Here is a 26,004-nt window from a genome sequence, read left to right as displayed (position 1 = left end):
AAAAAGAATCATATCATGTATCTTATAAAATTATTTAAAAAAAAATATCCAATAAGGCAACTTGATTATATATATATTATTTATTTATTTATTTTATTTCTATCGGATAGCTAAACGAATCGGATAATAATCAATCAGAAACTGGGACTACCATATTCGTATACTATTAGTTACCGGATGAATTCAGATAATCTTTGGATAGTGATTTTCCGAATACGGGTCACATACCGATTTTCAAACATCCGTTGACATCCTTAGTCGAAGTTGGGTATCACGCTATGGCTCATACTGCAGCTGAATTAATGTGGTTAAAGTTGCTGCTTCATGAACTTGGGTTTCCCATTATCAAGCCCTTTGATATGTATTGTGTTAATCAGGCTGCTAGTAACCTTGTGTTTCATGAGAAGGCCAAACACATTGAGATCGACTATCATTTTGTGTGTGATGTTGTGATGTAGAAGATCGTCTCCACACCTTTCTCAGTTCTTCACAGCAGCTCAGTGACATGTTTACCAAAGCTTTGTTCAAGCCTATGTTTCTTTAAAGTTTCTCTAAGCTGGGCATGGGTGATATTAATGCTCCAGCTTGAGGGGAAGTGTTAAAGTATATTAGCAAACGGTCCAAAGGGTGTGACATTAAGTGAGGGTAGTTAAATCATTATTGATTTATACTTAAGTTAGGGGTATAATAGACAATTTATCTGGATGTTTAGTGGGCAGTTTTAGTAGTAGAGGCATTAATGTATTTTTACATGTCTTTCTTACTAATAAAGGCTACACCGAGAGTGGGAGATATAATTACGATTTCTCCTCTCTCTTTTTCCATATGGTGACTTCTTCTTTCTTATTCATGCATGACCTAGTCATCCGTCTTTACTACTGTTTCATATGTTAAAATCATTAGGAAATGGGATCAGATAGGTAGCCAAAACAGCAGTACTAGCACTATTCAGGCCAGACTGTATCAGACATTTGCCATCATTAAATATAAACTGCACTTTGAGTATTACAGAAAAGATATGCTAGCTGAAAAGGACATGCCTGTGACACATATAATATCAATCGAACTTTGCTGTTGATCCCTTCTAAAGCAGCTGCAAGAGCTTCTGTTGGAAAAATACAAGCAGAGAACCTGAAAAACCCAATATCACACAAAGGTGCCACCCACTTTGCAATATCTCTAGGTAGAAACCCAAGTTGAATGTAATCTGGTCCAAGGGAAAGTAACAGAATTACTGGGGCACAATGGCACATCACAATACATAAACCACTAAACCACAACTTTAAAAGCAAGGAACATATGATAACTTCCCGTTAAAAAAAAAAGAAGAAGAAGAAGAAGAAAGAAAGAACTGTCCACTTGCTAGAAGGGAATCCTTTTAATTCAGAAGAAGTATAACTACAGTCTACAGGACTAAAGAGGTACCTCTGACTCTAAAGCAGAGTTCTATGTGAGAACCTTAGAATGCAGACAACCAAAAATAGAAGGAGACATTTCATGTGCTTGTGACTTCACCATCTAATAGGTTTTGCTTAACTATTGTTCTATGGTCATCCGATTCAAGTATAGAAAGAAATTGAGTTGAAAGAGTGAAATATAAGCAATTGATCACATTTCAGGAATAGGTAGTAGGTGTATAATCAACTATACTAGAAGGTATAGTTAAAGAAATTTGAAAATGAAAGTCCGAGACTCTGAGGGCACATTTTATGAGACAGGGGACTTCTCCAGAGTAATGGCAATTCAGTTGAGTTCGCCCAAAACCAAATGAGACGTCAGGGCTTAAAACATAGTTTGAAAATTTAAATAATAATTGTGGGACTGAAAGAACTTACCTCCCTCAGAGAACTCATCTAGATTACAAACAAGAACACTCACAGCATTTGCATCTGCTGGTATATTAGTATTTCTTTTTAAGATAACTTCTGTCATCGCGTATGCATTTTCTTGGCACTTTCCAAGGAAAGTAGCCAGTGTCTTAAGCTGTACACCACTTGAATCAGCTGCAGTATGAAAACGGTGGCTCAGACCCACCACAGATGCTTCAACAGAGCCTAGGAATCTTATGCCAGTTGATTGCATCATACACTGGTGAGCCTAATATAGAGATACAGGAACATGAGTCAAAGGAAGCATTTATTGCACATGAAGTTTCAAAAGAAAAAAGACTGCCAACAGGATACCACACCCAACAATTAAAAGCTATACTTTCCACTCAATTCATTCTGAAGGTTTGAAGAACTTTCCCCAAAATGGAAATTGCTATATAAACTACACAAACAAAGTCCACAAACCTCTTCATTATGGTATGATGATAGTGACCACTACTTGAGAATAATTAAAACCAGAACATCAAATAAAAAAGAAATATTTTCAGTATGTATGCCCAAGTGCAAGTGAAAACGGTTCACAATCTCAACATGAGACACTCGCAAAATCACAAGATGACATAGTAAAATAAGGAGCGAAAGAAGATAATGGTAATTAAACCCAGAAAATGTTTTTCAAAAGAAAAAAACTCCACTTACGGATAGGAAGTGCATGTATTCTAGTGGGTATGGGGTTTTCTGAATATGCAGTCCTGGGACTGAAGCAACCAAGTGTCCAGCAGCTCCTCCAAAGTCATACTTGGTCAATTCTATGATCCAATGTGCCTGACTGGGTACATCAGCAACTAGAGAGGCCATAAATCCAGCCAAATGTGAAGAGAAATCAGATTTTGAATCTAAAACTGCTTCCCCATCAGAAGGTTGAGTAAAAAGAGAAGAATAATCAGGTTCAGTTTGGCGAGGAAAGTCTTGCCACCAAACAGTATTAGTCACATTATTCCACTGCCAGAGAACAAAATTCAGATGAGAAGATAAACATGAATTATGCGATACCAAGAGTTAAAGTTTGAATTTAGCAAAAATATCTAGTGCATCCATGATGTGAGGGCATGCTTAAGGGTGAAAATCGGTTCAGTTCCTAATCGATTCTGGCTGTAATGAACCCAAACCAGAGCCGAACCAATAATTAATCCCTTCCAAGCACCAAAACTGGTGGTAATGTTTGTCACTGGGATCGGTCTTTATCGTTTTACCGGATCAAAACCAAACCAGAACGACAAAAAAAATGCCTAAACTGGCCTAAGCCAAAATTGAACCAACTAATAACAGTTCGGTTCAGTCGGGTTTTTATTGGTTTTGGTTTCAGGTTTCGGTTCAGAATTGACACCCTTATGAATGCAAGGTAGAACCAGAGGGCAAAGGAGGGCTGAGGGGGATGTCAAACAAAGATAGATTGGTGCTGTGGGCCTGTGGCATATGAGATTAGTTAACGCATCTGTACATTTATCTGATGGTCAACTCTCTCTCTCTCTCTCTCTCACACACACACACACACACAAACACACACACACAAACAAAACCACACACATACGCCCTGTCTTTATTTCCTTTCTAATTTCTTTCTGGGTTTGGACCCAACAATGGTTCTCAAATCTAGGTGCTGATTTGTGTTAATGTTGGAATGGTTCTACAAATATGTGCCAACTGGACTGCGAACACTTAAACCCAAAAAAAGGGGGAGCCAGAGGGAATGTTGTATGGAACATTGGAATCGACTCATGCTGAGGTAAAAAAATTGGATATAATTTTTAAAACTTCTGCTGCTGCTGCTTCTTCTTTCTTAACTCAAGATATCATTCACCAGAAGCAAAGGTCCAACACAAGTTAATTCAGACTCATGTAGCCAAACAAGCTTCATCCGAGGCTCAGGTTCAGCACACATCCAGAGAGCAAACACACCCAGACCCACACACCCATGACTCACCAAGGGATTAAATAAAGAAGTGCTTTTATTGATAAGCCACAAACAAACACTTGCACGCACGCACACAAGCAGAATAGCTTATTCTAAAATTGTCACCTGACGAGACACTAAATTTGCTGAAGTAACAATTACACGGATGCTATCTTCTCTTTGCAAAACGAATAGTTTCGGATGATGGCATGCAACACCTTGTGCCTTGCGTTGTTTGCCAAAGGCTATAACCTCAGGAAATTGGGGATAACTAATACAAGAAAGTCCAACAATCAGAAACTAATGATAGAAAACCACTTTGACATTAAGACTGTACTTTGTAATACAAAATAAATCAATAGATTTACTTACACTAGCATTACATTTGGAAAATCTGAGTGTGGAATCGAAGTTCTTTTATCAGGGCTTGAATCCCAGCATCTCTCACTATTATGACATGCAATTGTAACAGGGAGGTGGTTTGGAACTTCACAATATGATAAAAACCTGCCAATATACATGATGTGAAAATGTAAATGCACAAATCAATCAAATAGCCATGGAAGGCATCCTAAAAAACCAACCAATTTCTTCTCCACAAGCAAGAAAGATATAAGAGATGGGTAATACCAAGTTATTATTACAAAATGCAGATACAAACATATCAGACTAGGTCATTGTTATCACTATCTTGTTAAACACTTGGATACCCTGAAGATTACTTTTACTAGGCAAAAGGACAGATCCATAGATTGTGCCCATATCTATCTGCCATGGTAACTTGTTAAACCAATATCCCCTTTCATCTCACACTTACTAATGGCCATCAATGTCTTGAATAAACCTAAACCCCAACTGAAAATTAGATGTCACTTGATGATCACAATTCCCAACCATCTGATATCAGTTGGGCACTTTGGTACAGCCATTAAAACATTGGTCTATCGATTAATATTCAGGGCCAAAGCAAGTGCAAATAGCTGAATGATCCCTATTGGTAGCAAATGCATCGATCTGCTGAAATATCACAAATTTTATGGTTTAATTATTTGTAACAGAGTTAGATGATGATATTACACCCAACTACAAAGAAAGTGCCTGTTCCAAATAGCATCAAGTAAATAGTTTTGGTTCCAGGAGTCAAGGAGCCTCAACCAAGGAGAGAATATGGATTCATTTGAAAAATACTTTCCCTTACTCTTAGGGAAGGATTCACATAACAGTTTGAACGCAAGGAGTGACAAGACAAATTAGAAAATCACAATTCTTCACTGCCGTGAAGGGATTTAGGAAACTACTACCATTGGTATGTTCACAGATGGGTTCTCCAGAGTGTGGCAAGTGCACAAGTATACATGCCATGCATATCTAGCAGCTAGATAAAAAGCTTGATCCATGTCCAGACTCGGGATAAAAAAAAATAGAGGCATACAAGTACCGATATGATGATGTGATGTTAGCATCACTAAGCAGGTAGAAAAAAACGAGGTAGCAGCTCTTTGTTAGCCCAAAGTGCAAGAAATGTAAGAGCTTCATAAACATTCACAAAAAGGTACAGAACTGGATGTACCAGGAAACATCAGTCGTAAATGTTGCAATGAATATGCGTGAAAGGCTTTCAATAGGATGAAGAAGCTCTGGCAAAGAAACCACAGTGCGCTGGTCCGGTGTACTGTGGTTCATAAATTCAAGGCGGTTCAAATAGAATGTCTTCCCAGATGATTTGATGCTCCTATGTTTCTTTGTATGAGAACCACTATCGGCTTGATGTGCTTCGCCTAGAGGATTCGAGGATAGACCATTTTGGTTAGAAGTGGATATAGTTTTCTTAGCAGAAACTCTGGTATCCTCTAATTCCTGTAAAGTATTACAACAAAGTAAAACAGATGAACACATAGGATTTATTTTCTCCCCGTGAAGTATAACTAGACCCACCTCTGTGTTCCTAGTATCTCCATTCACCAAATTACCTGCTGCTTCTGCAGCACCAGCCAAGGTACGGAGAGGAAGTGGTTGTCGCTCAGAGCTAGTTGCAGCTGTACAATTGTGTAACAACACGGGCTTAGTAGGCAATGGAATATCCAACATGTCATCTGGTTGCGAACTTGGAACTTTGTTTTCAGTGCAATCCTCCTTTGCCGTGTTGGAAAACGTACATTCCCGGATATAATTTATTGGGTCCACACTTCGTAATATCTGCCTGCAATGATCTAAGAGCGAAACAGCCCTGCCAATAACGTCTTGGTGTCCCGAACCATGAAGAGGATAATCTCTGCTCACAGTAATTGTCCTGGAATTGACAACGTTTACACTTCCACCGCCAATGCATTCCCGGCCCTCGGAGCTTCCGAGTCGGACAATAGTCTTGGATCCTCCAAATAAGCCCCGGCAGCCGATATCTTCCTCCGTGGAAATAACTCTTTCCAAGACGAACCCAATCTTAATCCGAAAACTGGAATCGAATTGGTTACCACAGGCAAGGGAGACCTCATCGCCAACCGAAACCTCCATGACAGAGCCTTGGGAAAGCCTGAGACCATTAACGAAGACACCATTGGAAGAAGCGGCAACAGTAAAACAGTCTGGAGCCCGCTTACCTTCCAATACAAACCGAAATCTTCTTCTAACCTCATCGGGATCAAGAGTAGAAGAAGTAGAAGGAGAGAAGCATCCGTCTAGAATGAAAATCTTGCGGGCAGAGGCATCGAAGAAAATCTGGCAATGTCGCCTGCTGATTCGAGGATCCTGGAAGACAATTTCACAGGACTGTCTCTGGCGACCGATGGTATAGATCCGGTCCGACCGTAGACAGATTGATTGACAAGGAGAGGCGGTGGTAGAGGAAAGTAGAGGAACGCCATGGATGGACTTGAGATAGAAGAATCCCGCCTTCAACACGACAATTCTTCTTCTCTTGCGAGTGGAAAGGGACGGGAACTCATCCCATTTGCGCCGCTTATTGGAATCCCGTACTTCCATTTTTAAAGGAAATAATGAAGGGATAATGCACAAATTCAATTCAAAAGAATGCAAAGCAATGCAACGACAACTTCATGGCAATTCAGGTTTATTAGGAGGTGGTGGTGGTGGTGGTGTTTGATTGAAAAATAGTAATATTAATGAATTAAATGATTAAGAAGAAGCAGACGAAGAGAGAACGACGACGCCTATAAGCCATAACCCCCCAGGTGGCTCGAAAATTGAAATCGAGTATAAACCCTATAACCTCTCTTGACGGCTTGACGTCTTGACGTCTTGACGTCAGGGGGGGGGATAGCCGGAGAGGCCTCTACAAAGATAGAAGAAGAAAACCCTGGCTCCTTGTCCCTCGCAAGTTCGCAGTTCCACTCATCATCATCCTCCCTGATGATACCTTTGCGGCTTTGCCCTCCCATCATCCCAAGTCTGCTCGACTCACGAGTCACGACTCAAGTGTGCTAACAACACTCATCAGTTATTTCTTCTTCAGTTCTTCGTCACAACATCCGAAGTCCAAACCACCCCAAACATCCATGATCCACCCTCTTATTTCAATCTCATTGTTTACTTACAAACACGGAGGTTTCCGTTGAATCATGAAATGTCATCGTTTATTCATCATCCAAAATCTCAACGGTATCGCCCGCCACTTCCCCTTATTTTCGCTATTTTTTTTACTAATAATTTTTTTTTGTAATGTCGTTAAGTGTGATCTCAATCAGTTCCAAGGTATTAAAATTGCTCGTAGGGCTCCTCAAATTACTCATCTCCTTTTTGTTTTTGTTGGTGATGTCTTTATTTTTTTGTCGAGCTTTACCCAAGGACTTATTAACTATTAAAATAGTTCTTAATTTTTTTCGGATTTGTCTGGCCAACATGTTAATTTTACAAAAAGCGGCTGTTTTTTTAGTACCCTACTGGGTATTAATGAACTGTCCCATGATATATCATATTTAGGTACAGATGAGGGTATTTCTTACCAACCACGGCACGGGCAGGGATCATCCTGACCAATCCTGCACCTCGGCCCTTCATCAGGCCGTGCTACCACCTCGGCCCTCCATCATGCCGTGCTACCACCTAGGCCCTTCATCAGGCCGTGTTGTCACCTCAGCATCTCATCAGGCCGTGCTACCACCTCAGCCCTCCATCAGGCCGTACTGCCACCTCGGCCCTTCATCAGGCCGTGTTGTCACCTCGCATCTCATCAGACCATGCTGCCACCTTGGCCCTCCATCAGGCCATTCCATCACCGAGGCCCAACGTCAACAACAAGGTTTCCAGAAACGTGCTTTCATCCACCCCTACATTCAAGAAACGTAATCCCTATTCACAAGGGCAGGACTCTATCCACTACACGTCACCATAGACATCTATCCCTCACACGGTTGGCATTTCCGAGATAAGAGGGGAATATTCCCCCGGAATACCCTAAGACCTGAAATATTCCCAGAATCACAGAGCCACTCCCCTCAAGGACTCTACACCTAGACAGGACTCTCCACGAACGCCATTCCTTCTATCTCCATCAGTAGCCTATAAATACCAAGGTAAGCCTCCATCATGGGGGATCAATCACTTCTTTTACTGGAAAAGCTCTCTTGAGCATCTACTGTGGAAAGATTTGACTTAGGCATCGGAGAGTCCCCTGTTAGGTTAGCCCGACTCTCCCTTGTCTTCTCTTCTGTGCAGGTCGGATAAAGCACCAGAAACTGTAGGGAAGATCATCCGGTCAATTTTTACCACATTAGGTACAATCTTGTCTCCTTCCCATTATTGTGTAAGGACTTTTAAACACATTACTGATCGAATGGATAAGAAATTGACAATTTGGAAATCTAATCTTCCTTCCTATGCTGGTAGGAAAGTGTTAGTTCAATCAGTCCTATGTTCGATTCCATCTTACTGGATGTCTTGTTTTTCCCTCCCGATCAGTACTTGTCACCAGATTGACTCTATCTGTGCCTGTTTTTGGAATGGGCAACCTTCTGGCAATTTTGGGAGCTCCAAAAGTAAAGCCCATCTTATCTCGTGGCACCGGATTTATTCCCCTCGACAGCTAGGCAGTCTTGGCATTAGAGACAATCAAGCCCTTCTCCTTAAATTGGGCTGGAGATTACTTACCAAACCTAACTCTTTTTGGGCTTCAATCCTTAAGGCGCGTTATTTCCCTAAGAACTCTCTCTTTGACCCATCTATTCCTTCCAAGAAGGGGTCTTGGATCTGGAACAGCCTTGTTTCCATTCTACCTCTCCTTAAGCATATGGTTTCGGTGACAATCGGATCTGGTTCTTCCACTTTCTTTTGGGTTGATCCTTGGGTCCCTACCCTCCCGAATTATTCGGTATTAGGCCTTTCCTCCAACTCTCATTCATTCTTTCGGGTCTGTGACTTTATTCGAGATGGTCGGTGGAATACTTATGTTTTGCTCAACCTTGTCCCCCCCCCCCCAAAGTGTGTTCTCATATTTGTAGATTTCCCATCTCCTCTCTTCCTGATGAGTGGAAATGTCACCTTTCTTCTACTGGAATTTTTTCTACCAAGCATGCATCTCGATTCCTTATTGCTCAGCGGGTAGGTCCTTTTAGGGGTACTAACCCCAACTCTTATCTATCCCTACCTTCGAATTGGTGGACCTTTTTCTGGAAATTGAATTTGCACCCTAAATTAAAAAAAAAAATTTGGTGGTTGTTGCTTGATGGAGTTCTAGTTCGGGAATGGCTGCATAAATGGATGAATATCGATGTCGCTTGTGCGTTTTGTGATTCTAATTCTGAATCCATTTCCCACCTATTCTTTGAATGTGACCTTTCTACTAGGATTTGGGTTGTGTGCTCGATCGGCCTACACTTAAGTAGATTACGTATTTCATTTGTGGTTGATTTTGTCAGGTTTTTCTTTCTTAATCCCCTCTTCTCGCATCAAGAGAAATGCCGATTCTTTTGCGTTGTGGCTGTTGTGACTTATTTTATCTGGGCCCACATAAATGATGTGGTGGTTCGAAATTTAGATCCGAATCCTACCATGCTTGTATGACATATTTTCCGATGGCTTGTTGATCTTCAGTTAAGTATGGATACTAACTTCTCTACTTTTCCTTCCTCTGTTACAGATTATCCAGAGATCGTCTTGAACAGGGATTTATCCATGCCCGTTTTGCATAATATATTAGTATGTCTTGGATTCACTAACCATTTGAGATCAGACTCTTTTTGGATATGTGGTGTGCTCTCGCAAGGTAAATTTTAGTTTCTTGCCCATCGACCTTCTCCATTTTCTTCCTTGGAGGACATAGAAATCGAGGGTATTTTGTATGGTTTGAAGATGGCACATGCTAAGGGTTGGACTATCCCTAAAGTTTGGTTCTCTTCCAAGGCACTTCTTCAACTTATTCCAACACCAACTGCGTGCAGCTGGCCTCTCTATAGTATCGGCCTATTTTGGGAACTTTATGTGACATTTGGGCATATCAAGTTTATGTATCAATGCAGGGGTTCTAACGTTACTATGTTGTATTTAGAAACCATCTTTAACCTAGATAGGGGAGAAAGTAATACTCTTTCTATGTAATAGTCTTTTCTTTTGGTAATCAAAAAAATAATAAAAATCATTTATCCACCCCCTCTCCCCAAAAAAAAAAAATGATAAAATCAAATTATCAATGAAAAGATTCTCTTTATCCCCAAACCCCCCCCCTCCCCAAATGATATAATCAAATTATCAATGAAAAGATTCTCTATGGTCTTTTTTCTTTCAACAAGGTATATTCTATTGCAATGATATTGATTTTTAAAAATAGAAAAGTGCCTTCAAGCTAAACGTTTGGTCCTAGCTGTATCAGAACCAGCAGTGATAGTCTTCTATTCTTATGGGAGAAGCTGAGGCTATTCGATCAGGAATTCTAGACACTATCTCTAAAGGTTGCTTCTGGCTTCTAGTGGAGTTTGATAATTAGGAATTGGTTCGTATTCTCTCTAATCCTTTGAACCACCCACCTTTTAAAATTTCCTCAATAATAAAGGGCATCATGAGTTGTTATAGTCCTTATATTGATTGCTCTTTTAGTCACATTTCAAAGGTTGTTAATGGCACCACCAATACCATGCTAGGTTGTTAATGGCACCACCAATACCATGCTAGGAGAGGCATGTCCACCTGGTGTAGGACATCTTGGTCTCATTTCACTCCCTGGTTTATCCGTCTTTGTGAAACGGATATCTTAGTTTGTACTTGGTCTTCTTTTGAACTACTTGATCCTTTACCAACCCCAAAAAACGGAAGAAAAGAAGAATAATTTCTCTTAACATAGGTGTATTGCTATCATGTGTCCTAAATAGTAATAATAGAATTTGATATGTTATCCCTTATTTATTTATTTTCTCCATTCTTCTACATATTGTAGACATTGAAATTTTACCCTCCCTAAAAGAACATCTCAAATGAGATTGGCAAGACCCTAAAGAGTTCGTACACGATATAACAAACATACTAATTCAAAGTAATGGTCAAATCAGCCATAATCTTCACCAAGTGAAACCAAATGCATATTTGCCTAATATTATTACCATAATATTTGATTCGCAGGTCTTCCACGAAAAAGAAATTTTCAATCTGCTTAACTGCATAATTTACATCTGATATTGTTACTATTGGATAGTACGCGCAAAAACCTTTTTGGAGATATCTAGATCATCAAAATTGAATAATCGGATTGCAAAATATTGCTCGTTCAAGTTTTTCCACCAATTATATATAAATTAAAACTAACAAAAATATTAAAAATACATAAAAAAATTGGGTGGAGTGTCGGTACACTCCCGGCAGTGGAACAACACTCACTGGTGTTATAGCATTTTCATGTAGGTGAGAAGCTCCATTCTCGCTAGCAAGAAAAACAGCGCCTAGGGCACCTTCTCTTCAGAAAAAAAAAAAAAGAGACGAGAGACAAGAACAATAAGAGAGAGAAGAATCCCTCCTCCAAGGTTCTGCCCCACAATAGTAGAAACACCAGAAGTCATCCCAAGTCAATCTGGACGGGTGTTAGGGTGAAACCAGGTAAGTATCCCTTCCCTTTCCATTTACCTCCATAATAAGAATTGTGTGCTATTATAATGTCCATAATAGCATAAGTTGGAATCCGCTTATTGTATTTGCATTGTTATAATGCCTAAATTATTGTAAATGGTTTATCCACTTATCTCATTTATGTCATTATACCACCTAAATCACCATAAATAGAATCTCCATCTGTCATATCTATGTCGGTATAATGTCAAAATTGATAAGTTAGATTTTCACTTATCTCTTTTTATGCATTTATAAAATGCTCATTTTACCATGGATAAGCATATTTTTCAAAACCCTTTTATATGTCATCGTAGTGCCGGCAATGGTTTTAAAAAATGTATAATCATCAAAGCTAGCCGGAAGGCTTCCCAAAACCTATCTACAAAACTAAACCACAACATACATCATCATAAAACCCATGGAATTGCTAGATTACTTTTATAATCAAAGCTTGAAAACCATGAAAGTAATCTTTTATGCTTGGATGACTTTAGACACATTAGAGATGTAAATAGTTTCCCAGTCATCGAACAACTAGGTTGGAAAACCTCAACATGTTAGAAACTATGCCTTGAGGGATTTTGTGTCGACAAGGAGATGCCACCAAGAACTTATTACTTTCACATTTTGACCCACTATATACCTCATTAAAGAAAACTTAAAAGGAATTTTACAAAACAGAGGTACATATGATCAAAGTAATCCCTACATTTCTAGAATCGATGAGGTATGTAGATTTTGCTTTATCCGTTTCACTCAAGATCTTGCATGCATTTTAGTGCTCCAATATAGATGCTAATCTATGTGATGATCTAATCCCTAGTAAGGGTACATAGGCAGCTTTGATTGCTATAAATATAGACCCAGGTCAGGCATCCCTTACCTCCATTCTTTTTCTTTTTCATTTATATGCACACACACTTGCACTCAAGCACATAATTAACTTTCATAAATAAGTAGGCAGAGTAAGTACAATTTATAAGAATAATTTAAATAAATAAAAGACCGACGTATCATTGGGTGGCGCTAGGTGTTTAACGACTTCTTAGCACGTAAAGTTGACTTTACCGGATGATGCGATAAAAATTGACCAGACAATCTTCCCTACAGTTCCTGGTGCTTTGGCCGACCTGCACAGAAGGGATGACAGGGGAGAGCCAAGCTGACCCGACGGGGGACTCTCCGATGCCTAAGTCAGATCTTTCCACAACAGATGTTCAAAAGAGCTTTTCCAGTAAAAGAAGTGAGTGATCGATCCCCCATGATGGAGGCTTACCTTGGTATTTATAGGCTGCTGATAGAGGAAGAGTGGGAGATGATTGTGAAGAGTTCTGTTCAGGCGTAGAGTCCTTGAGGGGAGTGGCTCTGTGATTCTGGGAATATTCGGGGTTCCAGGAAATATTCTAAAAATATTCCCCATTGATCTCGGAGGTGCAAGTCATGAAAGGGGTGGACGCCTCTGATGACGTGTAGAGGCTAGAGTGCTGCCCCCGTGATCAAGGATTATGTTCCTTGAATGTAGGAGTGGACAAGAGAACGTTTCTGGGTGCCTTGACTGTGCTGAGCCGAGGTGACTGGTATCACGGCCTGATGGAGGGCCTAGGTGGCAGCACGGCCTGATGGAGGACTGAGGTGGTAGCACGGCCTGATGGAGGGTCGAGGTGGTAGCACGGTCTGATGGAGGGCTGAGGTGGCAACACGGCCTAATGGCGGTCCGAGGTGTAGCATTGGTCAAGACCGGTCCTTGCCTGTGCCGTGGTTGGGAAGAAATACCCTCATCACTAGCCCCCGCTCTAGAGGTTCGGCTCGAACGGCTAAAGTATTAAATTCCGCTGACATTTTTTATCGTGCACCGTCCACTCGGTGCGAAATGCACTCGTTAGGCCACGTGTCTTGGAGCTGTAACCTCATCTCGGGCAGGCGAAGAGACAGCTCCTGTCCGCCGTTGATTTCGACAAGATCTAACCGTTCATTCTCCATCGCCTTCTCCTATAAATAGTGTACATCTTTCTCGGAAGTCTTGTCGTTCGATCTTGTGATAAAGTCAGCTCAGTTCGCTCCTATTTTCAGTGCGGACTATCAAAGAGTTTCAGAGCAGCACGGTGTCATGAACAACGCTACTTCTCGCTGGTCCTTTCAAGTTCGTCCTGCAATAAGTAAGTATGATTATGGTTGTGACTCGTTGGTCCACTGCTCAGCCTTCCGCATACCCTAGCACTAGCCCTAGAGATCCCAACATGGCGTCCGTGCGTGATCTGGACTAGCCCAACCAAACCCCCTTGACTACCGTGAGGCCTGGGGAAAATCACCCTGAGTGCCCCATTCCAGATCCTTCGTCCTCTAGTGATGGCACTTCCAGCAGTCAGGGCTCTGATGACAGCTCCGGCTCTGACGGTAGCTCTGGCTCGGGCTCTAAGTCTGTGGAGGTGGTCTCGCCAGAGACCATCCCGAGCAGGGCTGGGGTTGGCTCAACTACCTCGACTCAGCCCCCAGTGCCGCGGCAGTAGGTACTCCGGGTGCGGGCCCTTTGGGTGCCGAAGTCCCTGAGGCCGGCCAGGCAGAATCCGAGGGGGAAGGCTCTGCCTCCTCCTCTAGAGAGAAGATGACAGTGGTGAATACCCCAAGCATCCTGATGCCTAAGGTGCTCAACCTGATCTGAAGCCGATACGACATCCCAGACTACATGGCGATGTGAGTCCCAGACGAGAACGAACGAGTGGACGCTACTGGGGATGAGGTTGCCCTTTGCGATGTGGCCTTCCAGAGCGGCCTGAGGATTCTTGTGCCCGAGCTAGTCAGCTCAGTCCTGGAACACTGGTGCCTCGCTCCCAGCCAGCTGACTCCTAACTCATGGTGGACTGTTCTTGGCTTTGAGGTGTTTGTCTCGAAGCTAGGTCGAACCGCAACGCTGGATCTATTCAGGAAGATGTTCTTGGTGAAGAGGCACACCTCAGGGTGGTACTACTTCACCAAGAGGGAGAGGGGTGGTCCATACAGAGACCTGAAGATGTTCCTCAACATGCTCTCCTCGATGAAGAAGTGGAAGGAGAGGTACTTCTACGTGGCGATGGAGGGGAACACCTTCAAGAGCAGCTGGGTCAAGCCCACCCTATCCATGCTGAATAGAGCACCCAAGCTCTCCCCAGCTGACCTCCAAACATATCAAATGTGTTTGGGTGGGGAAGCTATGGATGTCCGCATGCTGCAGGATGAAGACTTCCTCCGGGAGTTTGGGCTGAGTGAAGTCCCTGGTGAGGGTCCGATCTAGTCCGGTTATTATGGTTCAGCTCAGTTTTTTGATGTTTAAGCCTGTTCCTAGTATTGATAAAGCTCTATTATTTCTCATCTTGCAGTGGTTAATGTGAAGGTAGACAATAAGGCCCTGGCCGTGGCGGCAGCGAAGGCGAGGAAAAAAGATGTGGCCGAGCATGCTGCCAAGAAGGCCATCAACAAGGGCAAGGTCGTGGCTAGCCCCAACTGGAATGTGAAGGTCGCCCCTCCAGTTGGTGCGGACAACAAATCATTGTCCCTTATTATTGGGGGCAAGAAATGGAAGGAGATGCCCCCTCCTGTACAATATTCAGCTCGGCACGGGGCTTTGGGCTCTGTGAAGGCGAAGGAACTAGCTAGCGCGGTAAAGGAAGGCGCCAGGGCAGACTGGCACACCTGACCGAGCTGGGGTAGGATCCGACGGCCAAAAAAGGAGGTGCTCGCCAGTTGATGAGGGGCAGCATGGAAACCCTCCAAAGGTGGCTCGAACGGGGAAGCAGCCCGCAGACCCCTGGGTGGAACTGCTGGAGAATGTCACCATTCTGGACCCCTCGGCAGCTCGGACTTGGTGCTGCCGTAGCCATCCTAAGAAGGATGTTATCCGCGTGAGGAAGCTGCCTGATGTTGACTTCACGGAGCAGGTCTACGCCCGGATGGGGGATGTAAGTATTTCCTACCTCTTACCCTTTGTATTTATTTGAGTTCATAGTATTCATGGCTCCGTTGGATAAATGCAAGCTTTCGCTTATGCGGTGGAGGTCACCTATCGATTTGAGAACATGGCCATTGCCCACTAGAAGTTGGATGATGAGGTAAAGCGCCTGTGGGGGGAGCTTCATATGGCCATGGGCCAGTTGGAGAATGAGAAGAGAAAGGCCCGATCTAAGGAGTAGAGGGCGAAAGACCATGAGGAGAGGGCTGGCGAGCTAGAGCGCGAGATGGCTAAGTAGCTCAGGATCAATAGCGGTCTTGTTAAAGAGAAAGACACACTCTAGAGCGAGCTGGTCGAAGCTCAAAAGGCCAGCAAAAAGAAAGAAGATGAACACTCAACTCAGATTTTTGAGCTAGAGAAGAAACATCAATCTGAGCTGGCTTCTAATGATGAGGTCGTCGTTGAGAGGTGGATGAACTCTGAAGTTGGTAAAAAATGGCTAGTTAACGTCAACATCTCCTTATTTCAGGCTGGCTTAGAAGACGCCATTCAGTTCATCCTTGGTAAGACGCCTGATTATGATTTCTCTGAGTATCAGTAGCGTGCTCCTACCCCAGCTCCCTCTGTACAGCTCGTTGGTCAGGCTGAGGTCAGTGAGGAGGTGACCCAAGCCGACCCTAAAGCTACCAAGTGATCCAACTCGCTCCTTCCTGATCCAGCCCCCCCAGCTTCTACAGTACTGATGTTGTGCTTCTCCTTTTTGTCTTGTTTCTTTCTTTTTTTCCTTTTTCCCATTGTGGGAGTGATGTAATCTTCTTGCTTCTCTTCTTCTTCTTTTTTTTGTAAAAATCCCATTTGGGAGTTGATGTAACTTTTGAGGGTTTCTTCCCTCCATTAATGGAAATTTTTTTTTCTTCCCTCATTGTGTATCTTCAGTTTCTGTAAGGTAATTCCATTTTTCAATTGAACTTGATTCGGTCCTGTGTGTCTTTGTATGGCGAAGCATCATGCATGGACCTGGACCGTTGTACACGTATGCCTAACCCGGATTTAGGATTAAAGGTGTCGAACCAAAGCTTGTTATTCATGCCTTAGAGTAAGGTCTTGAGTTGCGAAAACTAGGGCAAGGTATCGTTGATGGTGCCGACCTAGAGCTCGATCTTAGATGCTGCAGAGCTGGAGCTTGGTCTTTGAGTTGCCAAACTAGGGCTTAGTCTTGATGGTGAAGAGTTGGAGCTCGGTCTTAGATGCTACCGAGCTTGAGCCAGATCTTAAATGTTGTAGAGCTGGAGCTCGGCCTTTGAGTTGCCAAACTAGGGCTTGGTCTTGTTGTTGCCGAGCTTGAGCTCGGTCTATGTGCCTTGGTTGTTAAGGTCTTTGAGTCGCCAAACTAGGGTCTGGTCATGTGGTGCTGAGCTGGAGCTCGGTCTTAGTTGCTGCCGAGCTAGAGCCCGATCTTTGTGCCTTGGTTGTTAAGGTCTTTGAGTCACCAAACTAGGGTCTGGTCTTGTGGTGCCGAGCTGGAGCTCAGTCTTAGTTGTTGTCGACCTTGACCCCGGTCTTTGTCCCTTAGTTGTTAAGGTCTTTGAGTCGCCAAACTAGGTTCTGGTCTGTAGACACCGTATTTTGTCACCCCCAGCAATGATGACAATATGAAGAATTACATAGATTTTCCCTTTTTAATGCTGTTGTCATTTTCCTTTCTGTACTCACCCTATCTTCTTTTCATTCATGCCAGGATGTCATCTCGCACCGGCAAAGGACCATCATCCTCTAGCGTACGACGCAAGACAACCGCTACTAAGCGGAAGAGTGCAGAGACCAGCTCTTCAGCCCCTCGCACAGGGAGACCCGGACCTGCCCGGTCTGACCCTACAGACTATGATGAGGAGCACTTCCTTAGTGCAGAGGCAGCAGCCAACTGGCCTAACTTCCTGAAGAGGTCAGTGATGATGGAGAAGACTGTGGTAGTCTAGGACTTCCACAAGGCTCGGCTTCAAGAGAGGTTCTCAGCATTGGGCTGGGACTCCATTCTTCACGTAGACCGACCATGCTACGAGCAGCTAGTCCGTCGGTTCTACTGCAACTTGGAGTTGTCGTATCCGTACGGGGAGTTCACCATTAGCAGCTTGGTGAAGGGGGTAGACATCCAGCTGACGGTGGGCACCTTGGCCAGCATCCTGGGTATATCAGCGGCTGGACACCGATACTACAGTCCTCCCAGGAGTAAGCCTCTGGGACCGTTCATGAGCCTGGCGACGCCGGACTTCATCTACGAGACCATCTACGGCAGCAGTAACCGCCCGGAGTCCGAGACGTCCTTCTACCCCGAGGTTCGTCTATTTGCCCGGTTGGTCCAGTTCAACCTGCTCCCCAGAGGAGGTCATCGGAACCAGGTGGGTTTCATGGCGGCTTTTATTGCGTTCTGCATTTACACGGCTGCAGAGGGAGGTGTCGAGCACTTGTGCCTCCCCTACATCATTCTCAGGATGATTGAGCACCACACTTCCCACCCTGAGGATGGAGGATTCCCCTATGGTAGGATCCTCACTAGGATCTTCGAGTTCTTCGGGGTGGACTTGAGCGGCGAGGAGGGGAAGACTCCGGCTGATAGGTTCGACAGGAGTAACCTCCTGAGGATGGGTCTCCATACCCTCATAGATACACCCCCGAGAGCAGGAGCTCAGAGAGGTAGGGGTAGGAGGGCTGCCCCTATGGAGGATGTCCACATGGAGGAGGAGTCCAGCGAGGAGGATGAGGACTACGTTCCTTAGGATGAGGGGGATGATCTGGTGGGTGATGGCATCCCTGAGGAGGCGCCTCAGGAGTCGAGGGGCCCTGGTCTTAGTTCCTCCAGAGCTGCAGCCTCACCACATAGAGCCCCACCACCTGGAAGTGGTGTATACGACTTCGAGGGTATGATGTCCACCATGCGGGCCTTGCAGGATGGCCAAGTTCAGCTACTGAGAAGGCTGGACGAGAGTGCCTCTAGGGAGGAACGCATCCTGGAGAGGCAGGCCACTTTAGAGAACTCCTTTCTCCAGCTGGGCCAGGACTTGAGCACCATAGCTAACGCCATGTCAGCGGATTTTGGCAGACTACGGAGGGCGGTATGGCTGGTGAACGTGAGGTTTGACTATTACGACCACCGCCTCGACGTCAACTCTAGGCCTCGGGCGAACGTGGTGATCATCGATGATGACGACGATGACCAGTGAGGGCTTGGCTCGCCCACACCAGCTGTTTATCTCTTTTTTTTCCTTTTTTGTGGACCTTGTATATTTCATTTCTTTTTATTCCTTGTATTTGCGCTGTAACTGGAATCATTTGTGGAATAATATATTTTGATAGTGATTTTTTTTTTGTGGTGAATTCATATGTGGAATACTTGTGTAGTTTAGTTGTGGTGTATTTTTGCTACTTGATCATTGTTATATCATATTATCTATTGTTTATCAGGTGTTTGTGTAAGATTTTTGGAAATCCCATTTTACGCCGTTATGCTACCGAAATTTTGTCAAACTACTACTCTATAGGTTATAACACTAACTTATTTACCTTTTACCTATTCTCACGCATGCCATGAATGTAACATCTAATGCAACCCTTTTTTAATACTTCATTCTTTGGCTTTTAATCTTTAAAGCTTTTACATTAACCCAACCCCATTTCCCTATTATAGAGTCTACGGGATTCTAATGGTATGCTGTGAGTGGAGCAGAGCATCACGCTCTGATACCACTGTTTGTCACACCCCGTTCTCACTGAACTGGGCCAGTGACCGGGTTAACACCGGTTAACCCAAACCTGCCAGGATCATCAGATACTGTATTCCACCACAGCATACACACAACTAATAAAAGCTCATCAGATCAGCGGAAGACTAAGTTTTACCTGTGAATAATCCCATAATACTTGATACCCGAATTGTGATACAATAGTTATATACATGTGGGCCCGAAGGCATGATATTTACACAATAAAAGTACAAATCACATATCAAGTACGTAAAGGAAACCATCAAAATAATCAGAGTACACAGCTCGGCTCGGCATCAAAGGCTGGAGCTCAGCTCGGCATCAAGGGTTGAGCCCAGCTCGGCATCACATGGTAGAGCTCAGCTCGGCCTCAGAAGTGGAGCTCAGCTCGGCATCAGAACTGCGGTCCCGCAGCACAACTCTCGCACGAGCAGTCAATGCCGTGCTCTAACTCCTCAGGGGTCCACCAGTCCTCTTCGAGGAACTCGACTGTGGGACCCACCCCGTGCTCCTCAGATGTATGACCTGCAAAATCATCTAAAAAGGGGTGCACACGTGGGATGAGCTCACTAGCTCAGCAAGTGGAAAGATGGACCACACAGCAGTCCACACAGCAAAACACATCATATGCACTACATGCAATGCAATACATTTTGATTCACATCCACCTAAGCAACATTACTAAGTCTTCGGTTTAGTGCTACTACAGCCACAGTGCGCGTATGCTCCGGGTACGAGCCACGAACTCCATCCCGCGATATGCCCATAGGGCTGTCGGAGAAGGCCCACCGTGAGTACTCGAAAAAGTAAAGACAATGCCATCCACCGGCTCTCAACAGAAAAGTAAATGACTGAAATTAAAGGTGATGACTCCAGCAATTTAAAAGCAGTACGATTGGCCCTCTTGAATGTACCACCGGGGTTGCCGACTGTCCTATTAACCCGTCGGGCGTTATGTCTAACCGCCACAGTGACCCGACAACCGCGACCACTGCTTCCCCCCAAATGGTAACCCAACACCTTAACCCCTGTTGGGAAGGGTCATAGCACGAGATGGTGAAAATCCTAAACCGCATGCTCCTATATGATAATAGTACGATTACATAGTGCCTCCGCGTCCCGTTCCACGGGCCACCAATGCACTCGTTTCCAAGCCGACTACGACATCTAGTCTATCAATGCATTATGCACCATGGTGTCGACATTCATCACATAAGCATCTCATCACTTGGCATTTAGAAATTTAACATAGCACACATGCATAACAATGTGAGGATGACTAATCTACATAGCATGTTCATGATGGCATGACTAGTCTAGATACATTTAAATGAATGTCAAGCAATGCCTTGAAACAAGGTCAAACGTCCTCTCCCCACTTACCTGTAGTGTACAAGGATTCTCGTTCGGTATGGGAGAGATCCGGTGCGAAACGTGTAGGATTTGATGAACCTAACATGATTGAGCGGGGTTAGTATTTCACCATTTTGGAACCAAAATTAACACGATTCGATAACAAAATCATGTTTAGAATGTTAAAAGAAGGTCGCACGTCCGATTTGGGTCCAATCGGACATAAGAATCACCTTCGGGGCCACACAGGGGGGTCAGACAGGTTGGCTGTCTGGCCCACTGGTCTTGATCGGCGGGTAGGGGCCCGCCGGTTGGCCCGTCGATCTGGCCCACCAGTTGGGCCAGGGGGCCCTGCTAAGATCGGAGGGCAGGGTGGCCCGCCGGTTAGCCCGCCGGTTGGGCCCGAAGGCCCTGCCCTCTCAGGTGGGTGCCCACAGGCGGGCCAGATGGCCCACCGGTTCCACCCACCGGTCTTGGCGGGAAACCTGCTGTTTCTTCCCAACTTCCTCCATTCTTTGGGGATTCAAATGGGGCTTTTCCCAACCCATTTTTCACACCTTCAAGGTCTTATAGGATGGTTCTAACCTAGATCTAGGTTAGATTCAAGGGATGGGAAACCATCTTACCTTCTTTGCTCAAGAACAACTTCAAACCCTCCAAATCACTTCAAACCCACAATGCTTCTTCCACCTTATCAATACCTCTTCAAATCCTTCAAGATCAACACATAAATCATCTATTAAACCTTAGATTCATCATTTCAAAGGGGATTTACAAGATCTCATGAAACCCTACTCGAATCAAGGGTTTAAGCTTGGGTATGGTGAATGTTTAAGGAACCCGACTTTGCTTACCTCCAAATGTAGATCTAGAGTTGAAGATCACTCTTCCGGCGCCGGAATGGGAAGATCAAGCTTCGGCGCCGCTGAAATCCTTCTCTTCTTCCTCTTCCTTCTCTTCCCTTTCTTTTCTCTCTCCTCTTTACTACCCTCACCAACGTACGGGTGTCATAAATGAAAAGAAAAGAAAATCATAATGCTATATATATACTTCCTAAATAACTAAATAGTGCACATGGATGGGTCACTCAGGTGGGCGGGTGCGCCCACCTGTCCGCCCACCTGAGGGCCAAAACTTGGGATTTTGACAGAGTTCGAGCCTGGCGCGAACCCCACCCTAGCGTACGATGTAGTGTACGTATATACCTTAATATACGGCTATAATACCTGCTTTATCCGTACATGGCCTTATGGTAGGTGCATGTACACGGCTTGGGCACTCCCGTCTCTTCTGGCACTGACTCGGACTTGTCGGGCCAGCCGGTGTTTAAGGTCACCCTTACCATCATAGCCCATAAGGAACCCGCTCTAACTCCCTCTGGTTCGGCTCCTGCATGGTTAAATCGGGTCAATCGCGAAGTCAGACCGGGTTTAAGAAGTAGGGTATTACAATCCTCCTCTCCCATAATCCATATAAAAGGGAGTCTACCAAACCCTAAAGGGGTGTCCCTCTCTTGCTCTCTTTTTCTCTAATTTTTAGTTGTGCTCTCCTTTTAGTTCTAGTTCTAGTTCTTGGTTTTTTTCTTACTTTAAACACTTTTTTAACTAGTTTTTATTTAATGAATGCAATCTTTTTTATTTTTATGGTTCATGTTATTGAAGTTATTCAAAGGTGTAATAATTATAATTTCTAGCTCTATGCTTAGTTCTAGGTGACAAGAACAAGTTGTAGAGCATGTCTTTCAAGTTCAGTTTTTCTCTTCAGATTTGTTTTCTCTAGTACTAGCAATTTCAAATTTGGTTTATTCTAGATCTGATTTTTAGTATTGGTAGTATTTCAAATCTTAATCAAGTTTTCAAGTTCAAGTAAGTAAGCTTCTATAGTAGTCTTCTCACCTCCCTCTCATTCCCTCTTTTTGCTACTCTTTCATTCTTAAAGTATTAGTAGTATTATTGCTCTCTCTTTCCCCCAAGTTCATAGCTAGATTATGCGTTGGCTTTGCCCCTCTCTGGTTATGGAACCATCCTTTTATTTTGATTATTTAAATTGCATCTCTTCTTCTAAAGCCAAGTAGAAAATCCCTTGTAAGAGTACTCTTTGGTCAAGTAGGGAAGCTCATATTATTTATGGTCATCCCTCAAACTAAGTAGAGATACCTACTTGTGTGCCTCTCTCTAACTTTTTTTCTTTTTTCTTTTATTTATTTACTTTTCAACACTTTTTATTTCAGTTATTTGCTTTTTAATTGCGTGGTTTGAGAATTTAAATTCTTAGATGACGAATGGTTAGGATTAGATATGAATGGTTAGGTTGTTCAATTTTTAATTTCAATTCTAAATTCTAATTGTCATTTTCCCTAGATGTGTTGATTGGAACGTTTTTAGATGCATTTGTAGTAGGGCGGTAGTTAGAATTAAATCACAATCGATTAATCCGTATACTTACGTGTTACTTAAAGAAACTAAAAATAAAGTGGCTGCTCTCCTTGTGTTCGACCCGTTAGCTGCACTGATCCGTACACTTGTAGTTACTTTTAAAATTCAAATAGTATAAATCACAGAAATAATATGGCTACAAAGCATCAAGCAACAATAATATTAAAGCATAAAAGTAAGATATTGTTGAATAAAAAAAATTTAACAAACGTGGTTTGTATTAATAAAATTCTACTCCCACTAACAAAATACATCAAAAGATCCAACTAATCTCATAGGAGTCTAATGCTCTTAAAAAAAAAAAACTTTAGAATCAATCATTTGTTAATGAATTTATCATCATACAAAGAATGAGAAGATTACATTACTATTGAGTATATACTCTATTGATAATATCTTAAAAGGCAATATGATAAATTTAAATTAAAATATTCGTCTGAGCCCTTATAATTATCAATAGAATATCCACTAATGGTTCTGGGCCTTGTGAGTTATAAGTCCACCACGCTTCTGTTATGGACCCCTAAACAAGTAAGTATCTTTCGAGTTTAATCTCAACCATAGTAAAAAAAAAATTATTTGCATCTAGGAAAACGTAGCTATGCTTGGACGTTTAGTAATATGAAAATAAATTTGTAAAGATCATCCAAAATAAATTGAATTTATTAAGCAAGATTCAAAACTAGTATACCATAAGACTATCAACAAAGTCAAAAGAAAAAGTTTCCAAACGGTATATAAGTGAAATTATTCAACTTTAAAAAACAAAATCAAAAGATGAAATAAATATTTACTTCTACGTAATTTACTTGAATTCTCTCATCATTCCATACATATGCAGCCATCCCATCACTTAGTCTTTTTCTGTTTCTAAAGCTCTCTCAATATTTCTTGAAGTTGAGTACACAACGTTGAGGTCTTTTTTTCCTTCATGCTAATGAAAATGCAACAGTTAACTTTCTTGTGGCCGACCTTCTTGCAGTAATGGCATTGTACTTTAAAATTGTTGGACCCTCGCCCTTTTCCTTTTAAATTCTTATGTCTGGATTTATAAAATTGGCCATTATTTTTGAAATTCTTTGCCCTTTTGATTATCCTTTGGAGTATTCTTGTTTGCTTTATCAGTAACCAAGTACACAGTATTCTCATTATTTTTCTTTGATATTCCTCTTGAAGGATGGAAGTCATCTGCTCAATATTCCATTCCAAGCTATTTGCATTGTAAGATGTCTTAAGGGAATCAATATTCCATTCTTGTTTGCTTTTTCAGTAATGAAGTACATAGTATTCTCATTATTTTTCTTTGATTTCTCCTCTTGCACAAGGATGGAAGTCATTTGCTCAATATTCCATTCCAAGCTATTTGCATTGTAAGTTGTCTTGAGGGAATCAAATTGGGCAGGGAGAGTTTCCATAATTTTTCATACTAGGAAGACGTCATATATTTTCACTTCCATAGTTGATAACTTGTTCGCATACTTGACCATTTTCAGAATGTGATTGCGAACTCTACCAACACCATCATACCTAGTGTTTGAGAACATCTTCGAATAAACTCCCCTTTCTGCCTTGCCAAAATTTTGAAATTTCTTAGCAGCTGCTACCAGAAAATCCTTGGCCTTCTTTAGTTCAATTATACTCTCTCCAATAGACTTATCAATAGTGTGCCTTATAACTAAGGTTTACAAATAGTTTGATTCCTCCTACTCTTTAGAGAGAACCTTGGCTTCTGCATTATTTCTAGTCATGGGTTTGGGAGGCTCATCAGTCAATAATACTGATGTCCAAATGTATGATTGCAAGTGTCATAGTTAGGGATTAATGCCACTCCTCATAATTAGTGCCATTGAATGCGTTGATTGACATAAAGTGGGATGCCATAGCTGATAAACAAAAAAACTTAGTTTACCCAAAAAAAATGCATAACAAAGCATATATCATAACAATACCACTATTAGTAACAATAAATCTGACCAAATGAGCAAATGATCAAATTTCTACCAGTCTCACTCCCATAAAGTAATAGAAAAAACCCAAAAGAACTGGGTGAAAGGTCCTGTGTCATTGGGGTCACACTTGTGGTAGCAAGATCGCCCAATCGCAAAGGACACTTTCTGAGAAAACGAGATGCTTGAAATAAGACATGTGGTGGCAAGATAAAGACTCTCGATTCTATGAAGCTTAATAACATCAACTTTACTCGATCGAACGGGATTGACTAAACGAAGACTCACCTGTGGTGGCAAGAGCATAATGTTAGTCAAATGGTCTCCTCAAGGGCAATCTATAAACACTACCGGTGATGGTCCCATGCCTCGAGACACTAGCCAGTTGAATGGAAGCATCGTCACTCAAGTCATGGAATCCCGTCAACAAGATTGCAGACAAGACCCATGGGTTTAGTCTTGGGTGCAATATAACATTATGGACTATTTCAGCCTATTAAATGGAAATATTCCACGCCTAAGTCCATGTAAGCAACCCATTATGATTATCGCATAAATAAAATATCACATGGCACATCCCAAAAAAATTACAATCATAGTGGGTAAATAGATTTATAAACATTGAGAAATCTAGTGTAAATGCATTATCACAATTGTTTATTAATGTTAAGTTCTGTTTACATATCAATTTATACACTTTCTAATGCATAAATAGGTTATTTACATTTGGTTTTACATCATAAACTAAACCAATTTAAATT

General features: G+C 42.5%; 1 protein-coding gene across 6 annotated transcripts in view; it reads right to left on the bottom strand.

Moving 5' to 3' along the window:
* Positions 1-7,403, bottom strand: part of LOC122079325 — a 28,920-nt gene extending 21,517 nt beyond the window's left edge. For 2 of the 6 annotated variants that reach the window (XR_006140414.1, XM_042645704.1), the window contains exons 1-7: positions 5,719-7,403; positions 5,354-5,640; positions 4,156-4,290; positions 3,910-4,054; positions 2,529-2,831; positions 1,836-2,097; positions 1,041-1,207 (exon numbers count right to left, since the gene is read on the bottom strand). Coding sequence is in view for 5 of the 6 variants with exons in the window: in XM_042645704.1 (XP_042501638.1) it covers positions 1,041-1,207; positions 1,836-2,097; positions 2,529-2,831; positions 3,910-4,054; positions 4,156-4,290; positions 5,354-5,640; positions 5,719-6,762 (2,343 nt within the window). In the remaining variant the exon portion in view is untranslated. The remainder of the gene's footprint in view (positions 1-1,040; positions 1,208-1,835; positions 2,098-2,528; positions 2,832-3,909; positions 4,055-4,155; positions 4,291-5,353; positions 5,641-5,718) is intronic. The other 4 variants (XM_042645701.1, XM_042645700.1, XM_042645702.1 and 1 more) reach the window with 4 other exon arrangements.
* Positions 7,404-26,004: the final 18,601 nt, after the last annotated feature.

Source organism: Macadamia integrifolia, chromosome 5 (genome assembly GCF_013358625.1).
Source record: "Macadamia integrifolia cultivar HAES 741 chromosome 5, SCU_Mint_v3, whole genome shotgun sequence".
Taxonomy (NCBI): Eukaryota; Viridiplantae; Streptophyta; class Magnoliopsida; order Proteales; family Proteaceae; genus Macadamia; species Macadamia integrifolia.
This window is presented reverse-complemented; position numbering and strand designations above follow the sequence as displayed.